General features: G+C 33.3%; 2 protein-coding genes across 3 annotated transcripts; both read left to right on the top strand.

The window, feature by feature from the left end:
• Positions 1-694: 694 nt before the first annotated feature.
• LOC108744180 (heterogeneous nuclear ribonucleoprotein R-like) lies at positions 695-3706 on the top strand. The gene is made up of 5 exons (XM_018479808.1): positions 695-1000; positions 1389-1569; positions 2277-2364; positions 2806-3139; positions 3536-3706. The coding sequence occupies exons 1-5, from the start codon at positions 695-697 to the stop codon at positions 3605-3607; spliced, it is 981 nt and encodes a 326-aa protein (XP_018335310.1). The 3' UTR covers positions 3608-3706.
• A 1508-nt stretch (positions 3707-5214) lies between these two features.
• LOC108744241 (APOBEC1 complementation factor-like) lies at positions 5215-8162 on the top strand. Of its 2 annotated transcripts, XM_018479916.1 has the most exons (5): positions 5215-5906; positions 5972-6149; positions 7286-7355; positions 7421-7457; positions 7517-8162. In XM_018479916.1, the coding sequence occupies exons 1-5, from the start codon at positions 5241-5243 to the stop codon at positions 8072-8074; spliced, it is 1509 nt and encodes a 502-aa protein (XP_018335418.1). In that variant the 5' UTR covers positions 5215-5240; the 3' UTR covers positions 8075-8162. The 2 variants fall into 2 exon arrangements, with proteins under 2 accessions (XP_018335418.1, XP_018335419.1); XM_018479917.1 differs by lacking the exon at positions 7421-7457 and having other exon boundaries at positions 7670-7798.
• The last annotated feature ends 10643 nt before the right edge of the window (positions 8163-18805 follow it).

Genomic DNA, 18805 nt, shown 5'->3' with positions numbered 1-18805 from the left:
TTTAAACATTTCATCCTTCCTTGCATCTGGTAAAAGTTTTGAGTAAAATCATTCGAGTATATGACTCGCATATAAAAGCATTCGGAACCTCCAATACCTTTTATTTTATTATTTCTTTAAGAAGTGAACTAATAATATAATGATTCGAGAAGGAAGCCTAATAACAAATCTAATAAAAATTGTCTTGAAAATGTTGCAACACTTTAATGAACTATTGGTTTAAGAGAACCATTGATGAGGAGTATTTCCTAGACGTGCCCGAAAGAAAGAATTCATAAAAATGTTTATTATTTTTTTCTATTATGGTATTTTTGTCTGTCGTGTACACTGTACAAAACATACCTAAACACACACACCCAATAAGTACCTACATGCATATACGTTTCCACAATGTATATTGTACATTATGTGATTATGTTATTGTATCTACTCCTGAGATGCAATAAATTATGGTCGAAGAAGCGAGGAAGGGGAACTTCGAGACGCTTGGTGACCGGCATCGGTTACCGTCAAAGGAAATTTCGGCGATTGGTTTGGATCAAAGAAACATGCAGTTTTTTTTTCTTTAAACACCTAACCATTTCCCCACCTTCCGATGACCAGCATCACATTGGTATATCGTTTGTATCATTGCGGAATCAGTTTCCCGGTAAACTTCGGCAGGTCAATACGTAATTAAAAATTGGTTTCCGTTATGGGTTCAAAATACACCCCAAACCGTCGTTTGTTTTTTGGTAGTATACCAATGAACAAAACCCGCGACGATATTTGGAAGGCACTTTTGCGGGAAGGGGTGCAGAATATTGTCGACGTTATCTCCTATAAGTCCTATTCCGATAGGCATGTGAATCGTGGTTACGTTTTCGTGGAATTTACCAGTGATCAAGAAGCCGAAAGGGCCCACGCTAAACACAGAAATAATTTGAAATTGTTCGGTAAAAAAGTAATTATCGATTGGTCGAACCCTATGATCGAACCAGAAGCCAGTGAGATGAAATCGGTAAGTCGTGAAAATTAATTATTTATGATACATTTAGTTGAAAAGGACCGAGGTAAATGTGCCATTGTAATAAAAAACTACCACATGGTACAGGAATACATGTCCAACAAAAAAAAATTAAATGGTGTTTGAAGGATGTTTTTTGTTCAAAAGATTTTGAGAGTTCGGTAATAAATAGAAGTTTTAGCGAATCAGATGACGAACGTAGTTGGATGGAAAACAATTTTTCTTACCCTTATATGTACCTACGAAAATCCGACAAGCATTGGTAACATGGTACCTATTATGTTTCGGAAAAATTCTTTCTCATATTTACGGATTAAGTTCCAAGATTTTCTACTTAACTTAAACTTGATTTAAAACTATTGTCTATTTATTTTATCTACAGGTCAAAAAATTGTTTGTAAGGAACCTCCCTGTTACCATGACCAGGCAGGAGCTTGTACAAATCCTGACCGCTGCTTTGCCGACCTCGCATTCGATGATTAAAGTGTACAAATTTAAGGATTATTCGTTCCTTCACTTTGATAACCGGAAAAATGCTGAAAAGGCCTTGGAAGTATTGAAAAGTGGGTTTTTTAATATTTTGTTTTTTTTTTGGAGTTTTGATTTCCTTAAAAATATGCTTCCGGTATTTGCATCAAACTGAACCATTAACTTCCAATTCACCAAAATGTGATTGCGTTATTTTAATCATGAATTAATTACGTATTAATCCTTGAAATATTGAAATTCTTTAGTGCATGTTGATGTCCTTTATTTAAGTATACATAAGTAGGTGACGATATTTTTTTTATCTGTGTACTATATGGCGTTTGTTTCTGATTGCGAATGCAAAAATAAAACTGTAGATCAACTATATAACAATAACATATCTAGTATGATTAATGGTTATGTATGTAGTATACATAAGTATGTATGTTACATAAACCTACGATTAACGGTAATGTTGAAGATGTGGTTGTTTATTTTTTTTTTTAAGTTAGCGTCATTAGGGTTTGGTAGTTCATAAAACTTTTAACATCAGGTGTGTGTGTGTTGTAGGCAAAAAACTTTTTTTAATTTATAAATGTATCTATAGCTCAATATTTTTGTGGGTATTGCAGTGTAAAAAAAAGTAGTTTTGCGTAAAGAATAGTAAATCCACACATCTACAACATTTCATCGAAGAAGAAAGACTTATTCAATTAGAAACATACCAGTTTTTTTATATTATCATGTAATGCAAATAAAACCTAGCTATGTAAAGTAGGTGTAATATTTACATTTACTTTAGGCTACTTCGAAGGTTTAGACTTCTTCAAAGATGATATTCAAGTGACCTGGGCAAAGCCACCTAGCAGGTTTCGAACACGCGGCTCATTGTAAGTTTTTTTTTTAATTTATTTTACCTCTTCTTTTTTTTATTACGTGCACATTTCGTTCTCTTCCTTCTTTTCTTTTTTAATACCTTAATTATTATTGATTCAAATGCGAAATAAATATTCTACGAAGAAACGAAACTTGTATAATAGTGATAAAACAAAATGGCGCTTGGCATCCAATCGTGTTTTACAAGTAACAGTAGAATTTCATTGGTGTATTTCTCAGGTAAGCGGCAGGTATAGGCTATTGCCTACTTGATCCTAAATGGTGTTTAAGATTAAGTAGCTATAATCTTTACATGTAGATAATTTGTAACTTGTAATTGATTTAAAGTACACTACGCAAGCATACGTAAGGGTTGGAGGGGTTAAATTTGATTGTTATGTTTTAATCTGGATCTTTCTATAGGTGCCTATAAAAAATTTTAACGTTTTTCACAGGAATTCGACCAAAAGCATTGCCCCGTCCAATTGTTATTGTCATTTACAATCTTCGGCTGATTCTCCATCTCTGTCTTCGCGTTTATCTACCGATTTTTCGCAAAATTATAGACGTCGATTTTCAACTTCATCTGATAATTCTTTCCGTTCTGCCAATTCATCGTCATCATCGGGGGTAGATTTTTCATTCGATAACAAACCTATTGCTTCTCCGAATTTGGTCACAAATTATTCCAACACCAAACAACAGGTATCGCTTCGCGAGGAATATCCTTTGCTTCAAAATGAACCTGAATGGGTTTTGGACTTCCTCTTGAATACGCTCAAAGTAGCGGTAAGTCCAAGATTTTCGTTTTTTTTAGTGTGCAGGTATATACTTTTCAAAGCACAAAAAATGTAGCTATAAAATAAAGTCAATAAGCAGGTCTGTGTAGCAAGAAAAAAGATGCAGGTGTTCAATTCCAAAAAGGTTCAACCGAATTGGTCATGAAGCATGAACACCTGCAATCTTTTTTGGCTACTTGCATTACCTTCAATTTTACAATAAAAAATGCCAAAGTAACCTTACAAGGTTTGGGAGCGAAACTATTGAAGAAATTAGTTTTGTACAAAAATTAACAACAAATTTTTAACAGCATCACTAATTGTAAACAAAATTTGGAAATGAGTCCAATTTTTCGTGTAAAACCTCTTTAGTGCTTGTTGTACTAAGATTTTTTTTGATTTTCAGTTAAAAGACAAAACTTTGCACGAGTTGATGGACGAATTGGATATTGATTACTTCGACAATATTTCGTCGTAAATATCCTAATAATAAATAGTGATAATATATTTTTTTACTGTACCAGGTACCTATGTAATTTGAAACGAGAAGTGTTTTATGTTGAGAATAGAATTTTTATTTTTTTTATAAGGGTAAGAGTGTAGGAAAATAAAATACACTAGTTTAAAAGTACTTACTTACTACATTCTAAAAACTAGGAAAAATAAGTTACCGTTTTTATTGCTATATATTCATATATTTTACGCAGGTAATAGATATGTAATTATATTTATAATGTTTTAAACTGTATTTAACCAAATAAAGGAAACCATTAGTGCCTATATGCGTGTGTTTATTTCGTTTTAAAAATTAACTAGTAAAAACAGTAGATGTTTATTTAAATAATACTTATAGATAATATGCAACTGGACCAGTGAAAGTAAATGTTTAGAAAAGGTAAGTAAAAATACTTTTTCAATATTAATTTACAGTATGTAATTCGTGAAATTCAATTAAGTATATTTATTCAATGATCGAATTTACCAGAAATTGTTCTCTTTCTCATTCGCCAATCATGCACAACTTTACTAGTTTTAAACTAACACCATCCAGCTATCTCTATATCTTACAATTTTCTATAATCTTACAAGTGTTTCAGAGCGTGACGAGTAAACCATAGTCTTTGTTAAACTATCTGAGCTTTCACATAAAAAATGAATTTTGAAAATCAGATTTATAGTTCCAGAGTTAACCCTGAGTAAACATCTCTTCATAATTATTACCTAATACCCTAAGTGAACAATTTTTTTAATATTAAAAACTAAGCTAATACCAAAAAAAGTTAACTAGTTTCTAAAGCCGTCGAAAATGATGCACTCTTCAAATTGTAAAACTTTTTTATTTGTAAATATCTAATTTTTAAAATAACAGCTACACCAAATAAGATACTGTAGGTTTATATCTAATACAGTGTCAAAAAAGACAGTTTTGCACAAAAGTAGTAAATAACGAAAAACATTGCAAAATAAACATTAGAATTAGATCGATACTAAAAACTGCATCAAAAATAAAAAAGCTTCACTATTTTAAAAGTGCATGCTTTTTACGATTATAAAATTTATTTTACTTCTAATTTTTAATATTTAGTCTCTAGGTAACCTACTTCGTTTTATTTTTAAGGTTTAACAACTTCATTAAATGAAAGTTTGTGAATAACATGCGAACAGTTACTTAATTATTGATTATTTTTTCTTATAATTCATCAACATTCGTAAAGAATGCTTGTGTAATAGTTCGGTATACGTATTTTCTGCAGTTTTTTGTGCGTTAAAAATGCGTTAGCAGATGTACACATGTTGGTATACGAAACACAAAGAGCCACGACGCAAGTTAGTTCTAGTAATATCGTAATGGCTACACTCGAAGGCAACTGCTATGATAATAATGTAATTCGAGAAAGCCGTTCATAAAAACAGGCTTTTCTGGAAGATTCATTTTTCAGAAAATGGTCGATACGATTTTCTTAGAACCCATACTACCCCAGCCAATAGCATTATAAATATAGTCTTTTTGGTAGTGGGAAAATTAAAGGCTCGAACTGTGCAATTTAAAACGCAATTGCATACTAGTTGTAGTTAATGCATTAGTGTGTCCAGTAGCGAGGTGTTTTACAATGGGTGAAATTACTAAAAATCCGATGATTGATTTGAACGGTGTATCAGCAAGATTGAAAGAGTTAGAAGAACAAACTGGATGTCCAATCAAACAGATAAATGGACAGCGGATTTTTGGGCCACCTCACGACTGGGGAGACGAAAAACCGCCCCGTGGATCAGAAATTTTTGTTGGGAGATTGCCACGCGACATGTTTGAAGACAATCTCTATCCCATATTTTCAACCTACGGTCGTCTATACACAATGAGACTCATGCTCGAATTTTCGGGAGTAAATAGGGGATTCGCTTTCGTCACATACTCGAATCCAGAAGAAGCAAAAGTAGCGGTGGAAAAATTGAATAGATTTGAAATAATACCCAATCATACAATACTGGCGTTCATTTCAATTGATAACTGCAGACTATTTGTGGCGAACATACCGTGTACTAAAACTATCAAGGACATCTTAGTCCTCTTCAGAAGGATCATGCGCGGTCTCGTATCAGTCATTCTATGCCCGAATTCCAAGAAAGGAAGGAATAATAGAGGATTTGCATTTTTAGAATTTGACTGCCACAAAAATGCCCTGGAAGCACGTAAAAGATTTTGGCCGTACAATTTGAAACTTTGGAACAGAAAGTTATTTGTGGATTGGGCCATTCCCCATCATCTTAAATCGCAGGTAAGGCTTGTACCAATTGTATTTGTTTACGCGATTTTATTATAAAATTATTATTGTAATTCAAGTGTAAACAACTTTTGCTGAAAGGACTTAATACGAAAACTACCAGCGAAGCTTTGGCTAATGCTATTTATGCGAGATTAAATAAAGTAACACTTTTGGGTTTAAAAATTCGGGGCGCCGAAGCTGTCATCACTTTTAAAACGAGAAGTAACGCCACTGAAGCCTATCAAAAACTAAGGGGTAAGAAAATTTTACAAAATCTTACAGGTATACGCACGCATACAAGAGCAAAACATATTTTTTTTTATAATTTCGAGTTGTTTGTTAAGTTACTCGTCATTACATCCATACTAGAATTATAATTCGACCTGATGCACCATGGTCTCAGTTTCTTTCTAAAATTTTCATTGAACTGTTAGGTCCGGACGTTTTGTTAACAGCTGACTGCCTATTCAATTTTCTAAATTGCAATAAGAGAAAGAAATGGAATCCAATAATTTTATTTCTAAATATTTACAACCCCATCTTGTTTCCAATCTTTTACACATTGTAGTAAGAGAAACAAATGGAATCCATAGTTTCTTTAGCTTTGGGTTCATGTAATAAGTGAAATTTTGTTTTTTATCTTGTAGTTTTCAATTTTACACAGCTGGCATACATCAATTCGATATTTTTTTTGCGGGCTGTTTTGTCGTGATTCATGTAATTTCGTAGTTCCTTTCTAAAGGTAGAATAAGTGGTGATTTGGCAGGTGTTGATATCAATTTGGAACTTCAAAATTTCACGGAGATTCAAACAATATTTTAGATTATCCATTTCCAAGAAGTTTAGAATTTTTTAGGTTTTCTTCAGTTAAAGAATTAGAAGGCATTCATGGAATGTCTCTTTGTCGCCTTTTTAAGCTTCTTATACCTTCAGTGTCCAATGTGAACAAGTTTCATTCATCATTTTATATAATATTTGATCGGTGATACTAGCAAAACTTTTAACGGCAAAAATGTATTGTGAATAGAAAATACGTTTTGTAAAGTATTTTAAATAAAATATAAAATGCTTTTCTCAAAAGAGTATTTAAATGCAATATAAAAAAAGGTATTTTTGTTTTGTATTTACATTTTAAATGCAAGTATTTCAAATAAATCACATCTCTGGTGGTCATCTCTTTCCTTAAAATTGTATTAGGTCAAATTGGGATTGAGTTAGATTGACATTCAATAAGCATTTCAAATTGCAAGTCAGAATTTCAAGTTACATCTCGAACTTTCAAGTTGCAAGTCGAAATTAAAAAAAAAAAAAACATTTTAGCCCTTGTATGTCTTCATATACGTAGATAGGTAGATAGATAGATACTAAACCGAAAAAAATTTGTTTTGAAGGATTATCAATTGGTGGTGCTCCTTTAAGTGTTCTTTATAAGTTTCCCGAAGAAGAACCGATCAATAATGGGTAAGAGATTCCTTTGTTGAACCTTCTTTGTAAATTTATCTTATTTTCTTTCTTACCCCTTTTAGCGAAGAATCTGACATACCCTTGACGTGCTGTGTACAGGTAGGCAATTATTCCTATTAAAATTAATTTTTGTTTAAAATGCTCAATATTCTTTTCAGGCTCTTTCTGAACCTTGTAATAATAAAAATCCCCAAAATTCCTTACAATTATTTAAACAACCACAAAACCGCCCAAATTGGCTACCCACATACTCCCCCTTTCAGCAGACTCTTTACAATTACAATAATAATTCTTATTATTCCACTTTCCAGTCCAAGTCATGGCCACCCAATTACGGGATAACCCCACAAACCCTATATTACCCATCAATACCAGGTACCCCATATCTGTATAACCAAAATCAGTATGCATGTCAACAACCGTGGTATTCTAACATAAGAGTTCTGCAATCCCATTCTTCCCCGTCTCAATTTTGGTATCCCAGTAACCATCCCAACATTCTGGCTTTGCCGTCAACCAGAACCAATACAGCTAACGTTTCCAACAAAAAATTATCAACTTCTACGTCAGAGGTAAATCATTTCACTGTTGCCAAAGTTGCCGAAGAAATGCAGAAAAGTTTAAAACTATATCCTAACGATCAAAATTTGCTTGCAAATGAGGAAGAGACCGATCCAGAAGATGAAAATTTTTCCCAAAACTCCTCATTTGCGTAACTCATTTTTGTTGAAACATAAAACATAAGAACTTGATTGATTTTAATAATTTGTATTACCTACCATATGTTACGAAATTAATTTTCTTTATGGGAATTTTCAGTTATGTTCCTTTTTTATGAGTTGTAGAATTTAACATTTAGTTTTGTGCAGTTTTTATAAATAAAATAGATTGTTTATAATAACTACCTACTGTTTTATTGTTATTTTATTCATTGAAATATCGTCTACTATTTCTAAAGACAAAAGTACATGGTGTCAGAATGTGTGGAACAGACTATAGTTTCATGTTCGTAACTGTGAAGCAGTGTATGGTTGGAACATTCAAAATTGGCATAGTCCTCACGCCTACTTTTATACATGACAGACGTTGTAGGGAATATCGTAAATATAGAAAAGAGATGTCAGGTAGGAATTGCAGCGACACAAAAAAAAGGAATAACATTCCACCAATTAATGTGTAACAGAAAGAGAAGCAAACTTTAAAGAAAGTTCAACATTTTCTGGAATTCAGGAAAGTAAAGACGCTTGTTTACATATATAATTCTAACCAGGTAGTTATAAAGCCGACCCTGATCTGTACCGCTGCATCCTTTACTATTATTCGGTTATCTCTTTTCACTTTGTGCTACTCCTTTAAAGCATTTCCTTATTTAACAAGGGCATGTTCAAAACGCAGCAAATGGCTTCATTCCCTAGTGTAAACAAGAAAGAAAATACGTCCATTTTCACACATAATTTATCTTTGTCAATTTTAATTGTTCTAACTATAGCTGTATTTGAAAGGTATGACTTTTGTTTAACATTGTTGCGACAAACAGCTAGCACTAGCAGTCAGTTTTTTACCAACAGATTGTTGCCCTTGCTTATGAAAGTTTATAAATATTTTTACTTTAATAAGTCGAATAATACAGTGGTGAGTTTTATTTGTGTGATTTGTACTACAAAACACTAACGTGAAGCATTATCCACTTGTATCTACATAATAAGGTAAGTGAATTTTGACTTTGCTTACGATTGAAGTAAAATTGCATTAGTAGTTACATGTACTAGTGAAAGTTATACATATAATGAAATAAAATTCTGGTGGGGTAAATATGGCCTCCATTTGGACATAATTTTATCCTATGAATTTTCCGTGGACATATCATCAGGGTAGAAAATAATGTTAGGAAAGATATATTATTTTATGTCGAAAACTGATGGTTTCAGACAAAAACTTAATCAGAACAAAAAAAGCAAAAAAGAAGCTAAATTATATTTCTAACCTTTCGTCCAATCTCCAACTGGATCTGCTAATATCACTCCAGGCACTCAAACTTCTATTTCTGAAAGAAGTTCTACTCATTCTCCTTTCCTGCACATTGGGAGGGAAATTGACCCTACAGCGTGGGTTCAAGGGGGTCGTCGGAGTGATTGGAGATCTATCTCCATCTGAGAGCATCTCGTATTGATACGAAGACACTTCATCTCTAGTCGATTCACTTTCCATTCTCATTTAATGATTACTCAACTGCGTTTGTTATTTTACTTCACATTCACCAAAATGCACACACGTCTGATTTTTTGTTACTGTCTCCACTTATTCATTGAATTCTGTCTAATGGCGGTATATAAGAAAGATAGTCGATGATCTGTCAAAGATTTCTAAATCGAGATTCTCGTCTGACAGATTCCACAGAATACTCACCAAGAACACGCATTAATTCTTCTCATGTTGTTTACTCAGACACGAACACCATTTTGTTGGTCACTGGATTTTTAACAAAAGTATTTGAAGTAATGAAGTACTTTTGCCTACACAAAACTGAATATTTACCTTATTTCTAAAAAGCACAAGCTATTCTGTACATTCGCTTTAAAATACATGCTCTAAATGTAAAACTATTTACGTCGAATGAGCTTAATTGCATTGAAAGCTGCTGCACTTCAGTCAGTCATATTCGATTTGAATTTAAATCATCGTCGCTGGTTCAATTCCAACTATTATCATCTTTCCAAACATTGGTTAAGTACCTATACAATCCTGATCCTCGTCCACTCTGTACTAAATAAATTGCATCAGTTTTGTTTACCATCACGTTCAGAGATAAACAGGATTGAAGGTGATCATTTTTTTATTATCTGGTGAATTGATTATGATGTTTGTCTTGCAAATTTCGATGGTAAAAAGGACCATGCGTCATAAGTCAAAAAGTACCTATTTAATTTTGATAAGAATCCCCAAAAGATATGTAAATGGTTATTGTGCTAGGGTCAAGGAAAGCAGAACGAACAAGGACTGAAAGGGAACATTGTTGTCTATAAGAGGGAAAAGAAAATTAAAGTTTTAAGCTTTTGCGGATTGGAGATGCGGAACGCCTGTGAAATAAGCAAGCTTCTCAAATTCTGCATTAAATTTATAAGGAAATCTGGCACTTCAGTGGTAAATAAGCAGGAAAAGGGAGAGCCATTATCGCCAGAGCTCTTGAACATTGCGCAACATGGAGCTTTGAAATGGAAATGGAAGCTTTGAGCGACAAAATTCTTTGCATGAAATTACCGAAAAACGCTGAGCAGCACAACTTTAAACGACCCAACTAAGTTTTCTATTTTGACTTATTTTACTTCAACGTCATAAACACGAACATGCATCAACATGATTTTTAAGTTTCAAATGTCCAATTCTTCCCATCTCAAACCAATATTCGCATTTTTCGAAAACTAGACCAGCCTGCATTTTTGCCAGTAGTAATCTAGTATAGGCCTATTACTCCTGTTTTTGCTTCTAATATGACCTTTAGCCCTTTATGTCCTACCGATCTATCTCGTTTATTTCTTAATAGGTTTACGAAAGGCTTTGCTCGCGCTGAAACCTAACACCACTTGAAACTTATTTTTTTAACCCTCTAGAACAACTTTCTTTTCTGGATAAAAAGTACCCTGTGTCTTTTTCTGTATTCCTGAAAATGTGTGTACAAAGTTTCATGATAGGTTTTATCCGCGGCTTCGCTCGCGTTGATGTCCTAACAACATGACCATGATCATCGATGACCACTTGAAACTTATTTTTTTATCCTCCTGGAACATTTTTTTTTCTGGATAAAAGGTACCCTCTGTCCTTTCCTGTACCCCTAACAATGTGTTTACAAAATTTCAGGATTGGTTTTACCAGCGGCTTCGCCCGCACTAATCCTAAATACGTGTCAAAAAATATCATCACCACGTAAAACTAATCTTTCTATCCCTCGAGAACAGTATTTTTGTACTGGATGAAAGGTACCCTATGTCCTTTTCTGTTTTTCTGATAATATGTGTACAAATTTTAATGATGATCGATTGAGTAGTTAAGGCGTGAATTGGTAGCAAACAAACAAATAACTTGCATGGTGTCCTTTGTTCTCCTACTCCTTTCTATTATTTCCGCTTTTCTAATCCTTTCTATTGACTGTATTTTTATTATACTCCTATAACACGATATTTCAAACCTTTCTTTTCTTATTTTATATTTCTTATACACAAAAGTAATTTCGTTCTTTTCGATCCTGCGCTTTTGTTTTATTTTTACCTCTAACACTTTCTCAATCCTGTAACTCCCTAAATATCGAAAATCATGGACTTCTTCTAATAGTTTATCGTTTACTAAAATTTATTATCAGTCTTACCCCTACTTTTACATGCCCAAAAGGTATATTTCTTTGTATCCAACCTATACCTTTTGGGCATCAAAAGATATTTATTAAATTAAATTTGACAACAACAAATTTTACTCTAGTAAATTGGTAAAAAGAATTATTCTGTTTTATCACCCTCTGAAGTCTTTGTGTGTAGTTTTGTTCCTATTTTTACAAATTCTAGTAAAAACTCAATCCTTAATACCGTTGGTATAATAATTAATCCAATGTAAAAATCTAATTTGATTCTTTTTGACCTTAATGCAACAAAAGCTTTAGCTAGCGTACTTCGTTAGGCAAAGTTAATTTAACAATATCAAAACATGAACTGTTGTATATAGTAGAAAGTTATTCTTTTTTACAAAATGTAATAGCAACCTTCTAGTTGAGGAAAGATTGAAAAATTTTTTCTATTTGCAATTTTCCACCCATCAATAGACATTCATTAATTAAAGGGTGCTTTTCAGTAGAAAACATTCTTGTGGAAATAAAACTGCGTCGAGGAAAAGAGATCGGATTCTCGTTGTTGTTTTATTACCGTGAGAAAGGGATCATTCGTGGATGGTAATCCCCGTTTTTCAACGCACATACATACATATAGATAACTAGACGGCTTGGAAAATTGAAGACAGTGAGAGACGGATAGATAAACGAAAAGCAAAAGAGAAAGCCTTCACAACCCTCCTGCGAATTAATTACGTCACTAATTAGAGTTAAAACTGTGACGATCGTCGAACAATTTGTTCAAATCTTTACCACATTAATTTCAAAATGAAACCACTTAATCGTTAGCGGTAGGCCAAAGTAAATTCGCCCAACGTTTGTTTGTCAACTTTCTAATTCGTTTAGTCGTATACAAGGGCGGGATGATAAATTCATAGGCTGACCCATATATGACTCTACTAGTATCAAATCAGTATGATTTTTAGTTAGCCCTAACCTTCAAAAGACACGTGGATAAATTTGACAGCTGTTGCACTATTAGTATCTGAGTTATAGCAGTTTTAGTGAAAGAACTTCCATTGTTCGAAAAAGAAAGTGCTATTTCATCAAGACAATGCCCCGTGTCACAAATCAGTGAAATCAATTGCAAAATTACATGAATTGGGCTTCGAATTGTTTCCGCATCCACCGCACTCTCCAGATTTGGCCCTCAGCGACTTTTTTCTGTTCTCAGACCTCAATTTCGCGCCGATGAAGAGGTAATCGCCGAAACTGAAGCCTATTTTGAGGCTAAAGACAAATCGTATTATAAAAATGGTATCGAAAAATTGTATGACCGCTATAATGGTTGTATCGTCCCCGAAGGGAACTATATTGAATAATAAAATCAAATTCTATCAAAAAAAAATTTTTTTTTCTATGCTAGCCTACGAACTTTTCAGCCCTAGGTACAGTCGATAGCATTAATACATAAAACAAAAGTTAATTCAAAAAATTAATTCATTTCATTACAATTTTGGGTCAGTTTCAGTTTTTTCTAATAATTTAAACTGTTTTGCGGAAATAGACAACATGTTCAACAATAATTCATTACCTATTCAAATGTTCTTTTTGCGTGACATGACCTGACGAAGTTATCGTGACTACTTTTAATTGAACAGCAATATTTAAACAAATTTCTCATTATGCATTCTGTTTTAAAACTTTATATCTACGTAAAATATCAAAACTATACGTCACACAAATGTGTTTACGTTGTTGGTACTAAAATTTTATGCTTAGCAAACAAACTTAATAAATATATGAGTTTGATCGTTACGAGTGTTTAAATTAAAAATGGTGAATGCGCCTGGCGCTATTGATTAATTAAATAAACAAGAAGGCAGTAAGTTAATTTCTGCGTCGATATCGTTATTATTAATATGACTTTAAGACCAAACCCAAAACAAAAATTTCATTTGGAGTTAAAGTCAAAGAGGCGCACTAAATGTTAGATGATAGAACCCTTGATGACCAAAACGGTATTGACATAATAAGAAGGATATCGAATCGCTTGACGTTTTTCTTTTGTCTTAGGAAATAAAGTTTTATTTTTAGAATGATTGCGAAAAAGTGAGAGTTAGTGTCGGATTGACATTTTATGAAGCACTCGGAAAAAGGGAAAGTTGACAGGTGCTGTAGTAGGATTACGTTAGCTTATTCCTGGATATGTGCTATGTATGTATACATCAGTGGCAGCCGATGCACAAAATTATATTTTTTAGAATAGGGAAATTTATTGTTTCCTGTGAATTTCGTTATTAAATATTAGCGGTAAAATTCTAACAGACCTATATTTATAATAATGTATTTCTAAAAAGTTTTCTTTTCATATAAATATTAAAATAAAACGAAAAAATGACAACAATGAAACGCTTAATTTCTAATAATGTTCGTTAAACATCTTTCCCCACCTGTATACGAAACTGTTTGAATCGTCAAAATTAGCATTATCGATAAAAATTGTTTCCGAAAATAAAGTTTACTTTCAAGACTACTCGACGGTGGAAAGTCAAGAGTTAAGGGTATTTCTACTTTTTATAGCCTAAAGAAACTAATAAAAAGAGACTTTTAGGATAGCAGAAATTGAATTTTGAAGCCTAACTAGATTACAAGGAAAAAAACAAGACAGATTGGTTACAAATTTTGATCAAAACCTTCTCAAATGTCTGTCTGATCCAATTTCGTCCTATTTTCGAAGATAAAAAGATCAAGGATAATCCTCAACTATATTATAGATAACAAATTTGATATTACAATTCACATAATTTACATTTTTAAATTCAGTTATTTTTATTCCAGCGTTAATTAAATGAATATTTAATATTTTACGTGATAATTTTAATTTATTTTTCATTCAAAAATAAAATCAAAATTTCATTTTTGTTGAAAAACGCTTATGCAAATGATTCTACCTAATAAATAAACACTTTATTAATTGATGATTATTTGGTCTAATCCAACTTTATCTAAATTATTAAGGGATGAGGGGTTGCGACGATCTAAGGGGCTTTCCTTTATTTACACGAATGTCAACAAATACAAATTTTTAATCATTTTGCAAAATTCTTTTATCGACTGGGTTGTTTACAATAGAAACGACTTTTTATTGAAAAAATTAAATGATGTAATTATTTAGTGTTAAATTGAGGATGCAGTAAACGCGTGTGCAACGATTTGCAGTTACAGCCTTGACCTTTAATCTGACAGAGCCTACTGCGTTCAGCTGATCACAAACTGATTAATAAAATACTTGACAAAAGCGGCCGACAGCCAAAAAACTGCATCTATATTAACTAATTAATTAAGTCAAGTGCAAAAACCTCTAATTGCGTTAAATCTTTTAGCAAATGAAGCTTTTCATGCATTCAGCAGCGATTTAGTAATATATTACGTAGATGTATGTAAATGAAGAATTATTAAACTTTATGATGCGAAAAATTTACAGGTTGCGGTCATGAAGATTTACAAACGTCACTTATCACTCGGGGTATGACATCAAAAACGGTGTCAGCGACGACGAAGGGGGTTGTGACCCTGTCGTTCCAGAAGGGTCTTTTATATGTGTCGTGTGATACGAAGGGACAAGGTTGGGGTCGACGATATAAGGTCAGAACTAGAAGTGGCTAACAGTAATACATAACAACGGTAAACACCACGGCTTCTCTTGGCAGCGTACGTAAACGGAATGGGAAATTTTAAGGAAGCCAAGTCTCTCCCGCAGGATGCGCCCGTTTTGTTGAAAATTCGAGCACGAGAAGTCCGACCCGACCGACGTATGTATAATCTCGCCGTCCTGGCGCTCTCGGGGAACGACGAAAAACGGTCGGAGTACCATGGCATGCATCGATCCAGAAACACACTGCGGACGATGTTGGGAGGGATCCAATATCCCGGCGATCGAGTGAATGGAAAAGGAATAGTGTCGATAAAAGAATGACAATTAAAATAAAGAAGAAGCTATTACTTTGATTGAATGAAATTTAAGTTAGATTCCTGACTGTTACTATTAAATTATGTAGTTTTCTCCAGGGTGACAGTCAAATAATTACACAATTATATGTTTTTTGTAACGTTTCGACTTATTTAACCATCTCCAGAGTGAAAAAAAATCGTTTTTTACCTACATTTCTACTATAGTTAAGTGTTATACATCTGTTTGTAATATATATATATATAATTAATAGTAGAACTATAAGTAAAAAACAAAACTTTTTCAGTTTGAAGATGGTTAAATAAGCCGAAACGTTACAAAACACATATAGTTGTGTAATTATTTTACCGAAACCCTGGAAAAAAGTACATGATATAATGAAACTCAAACAAAAATCAGAATTCTATCGCAAAAACTGATTTTGCAACAGATGAAATGTACCATCAAGAAGGGTAGTAGGGGGTAAAAGAACTATAAAATTGCGTAATATAATGTATGGACAGTACGCAATTATTATTTATTTAACATTTGGTTTATCAGTAGGTGTATATTTGAGTGCATTTTTATCATTCCCTTTAAAAACTATCTGGCGACAGTGTATTATGGCATTTCCTTTAAAGATATAGATATATTGGTTGTTTTATTTGTCAAATGGAAAAGGGCTTGGTAGTAAAAGTAGGTTAGATATTTATGTAACTTGAGTAATCAAAGCTACAGTCTATCGGAGTCTATATATAGGACACAGCCAAAAAGAAAATTTATTTTCGAAATTATTGGTCATCATTGATTTATTCATTGTGTTCGTGTGCGACTGACAGCTTTCAAAATTCTTTGATGATATTAAACCATTGCGTACAATAATGAATAAATATAGTTGGGACATTCAAAATTGACATAATCCGCAATAAAACTGTAGCAATTAATTTCTTCTTTCAACTTACTAACTAGACTAGAGCGGTTGCTGACAGAACGCCTACTTTTATTCATGACAGACGATGGGTATATCGTAAACATAGAAGAGAGATGCCAGGTAGCAATTGCAGCGGACACTAATAATAAAAAGGAATAACATTACACCAGTTAACGTGTAATAGAAAGAGAAGCAAACAAGTAGAATCTTAACATGTTGTCAGCATCGGAGAAAGTTTAACATTCTTAGGAATTTAGGATAGCAAAGGCTTGTTTAAAGGTATAATTCTAACCATTAGACAGTTATAAAGCCGACCCTAATCTTTTGCGTACCTAAGCAATCTCTAACCGCTACACCCCTCACTATTATTCGGTTATCTCTTTTCACGTTGACTGTACTACTGCATGAAGCATTTACCAATTTAACAAGGACGTGTTCAAAAAATAATTTATTGTAGAATTTGCCAATTTTGATCGTTGCAACTATAGATTCTTTGTCGTTACAGTATTTTATACACATATGATATAATAATAATGTATACATTTCGACCTTTAGTAAGATATATACCAGGATAAACACGCTACTTATAAAATAGCAAAGGCTATCGCTTATTTAATGTTTTCCTACTAACATATTAAAACAAATATTTTTTTATTTATTTACATCAAGTAAAGTTTCGAGTATTTTAAGAGAACTACATATGATCAGTGCAGTAGCTGTCCCATGGGGCAAACTGAAGACCTCAAAATTTAGAGGCTTTTTGCCAAACCAGTCTTAAAACTTCTTTTTTTTACCACTGTACCACAAAAACAAGTTATGGGGGTTCGATGGAGGTGGGGGTAGGGGGGATCGAAAGTGGGTGGTCATCTGAATAAAACCTCATAAAAAATTTGCGGCGGTCTCACCCCCATAAAAAGTTATTGGGGTTGAAAGTTGATTATTTTGACAATTTTCATACACTATAATTCAAATAAAATTCAATAAAAAAAATATTTTCAAGCGGTTGGAGGTGGGGGATCGAAGGAGGGTGGTCACTTGAACAAAACTCAATAACCTAACCTAACCTACCCTATTGATAAAGATATTTAAATAATGTTTTATAACTTTTTATGGGGGTGAGACCGCCACGAACTATTAGTTTTACCTTTGAATATTGCTTAAGAATGATTATATAAATATTTACATGCCTAGAAATGTATAAAAATTGGCATATTTATTAACTTTGAACCCCCACGAACTTTTTATGGTACAGTGGTGGGGAAGACCTCCTCTTTCGATCCCCCCATCCCCACCCCATTGGGGGGGTGGGGGCCATCATCTAATCCTTTACCTTTATTTTTAATTTTAATTACTCTTCCTGAAAGAAGGATATAATTTATAAAATATGTGTACAGTTCGAAAAGCATTTTCCAAAAATTGTCAAAAAGCTGCACCAATGTTCTCGTCTTTCTCACTTCTACATACACGAAAAACTCGTACCGATTAATAGACCACCTGAATTCCATTGAATTTCGATTAGTTAGTTGTCACCTATTCCTTCTAGACAGCAACTGCTGCACCTTATTGGCATTCATCAATGGAAGGTGTTTATGCAATAAATTATTACTTGTTACAACAACGACGTCAGGTTGTTGACAGTAACGAACAGAGAATCCATTAACATTTTTTCGAGGAAACAAAACGTAAAACAATCGCATCCCGTCTGCCCGTTAGTTGCGGCGAATGCGAACGAATTTTCCCATTTCTACCCACCCACATGCTGTCGTATTTAAAAGATGCAATCATATATTAAAATACATGCACACATTTAAAAACATACATATTGTGTAGATATCTTGAGTACGCTCGTCTGCTGCGTCAGATGCTGGTTAAGTACCGTTTTCTTTTAATGTTGCTAAACCATTTTATTTATCCTTAATATGTTAGCAACATGGACAGTGGGCGCGGCGGAAAAGAAACGGTTAGAAGCGTTCGAAATTTGGTGTTATAGGCCAATGATGATGATAACGTGGATAGAAAAGGTTAGAAATGAAGAGGTATTAGAAAGAATAGGAGAACAGAGGACTCTATGGAAGTCAATAAGATATAGGCGAGATAGATTAGTAGGACACCTTCTCAGGTATAAAGGTCTAGTCAGAGACATATTAGAGGCAGAAACAGGAGTTAGGAGGGATAGAGGTAGACCTAGATTAGATTACTCTTCGCAAATAGTTAAGGATGTGGGCTGTTCTAGTTTTAGGGAAATGCGAAGT

The sequence above is a fragment of the Agrilus planipennis genome, unplaced genomic scaffold (genome assembly GCF_000699045.2).
Source record: "Agrilus planipennis isolate EAB-ADULT unplaced genomic scaffold, Apla_2.0 scaffold13, whole genome shotgun sequence".
In the NCBI taxonomy this organism is placed as follows: domain Eukaryota; kingdom Metazoa; phylum Arthropoda; class Insecta; order Coleoptera; family Buprestidae; genus Agrilus; species Agrilus planipennis.
Note: the sequence above shows the minus strand (reverse complement) of the source record. Positions and strands in the feature narration are given on the sequence as shown.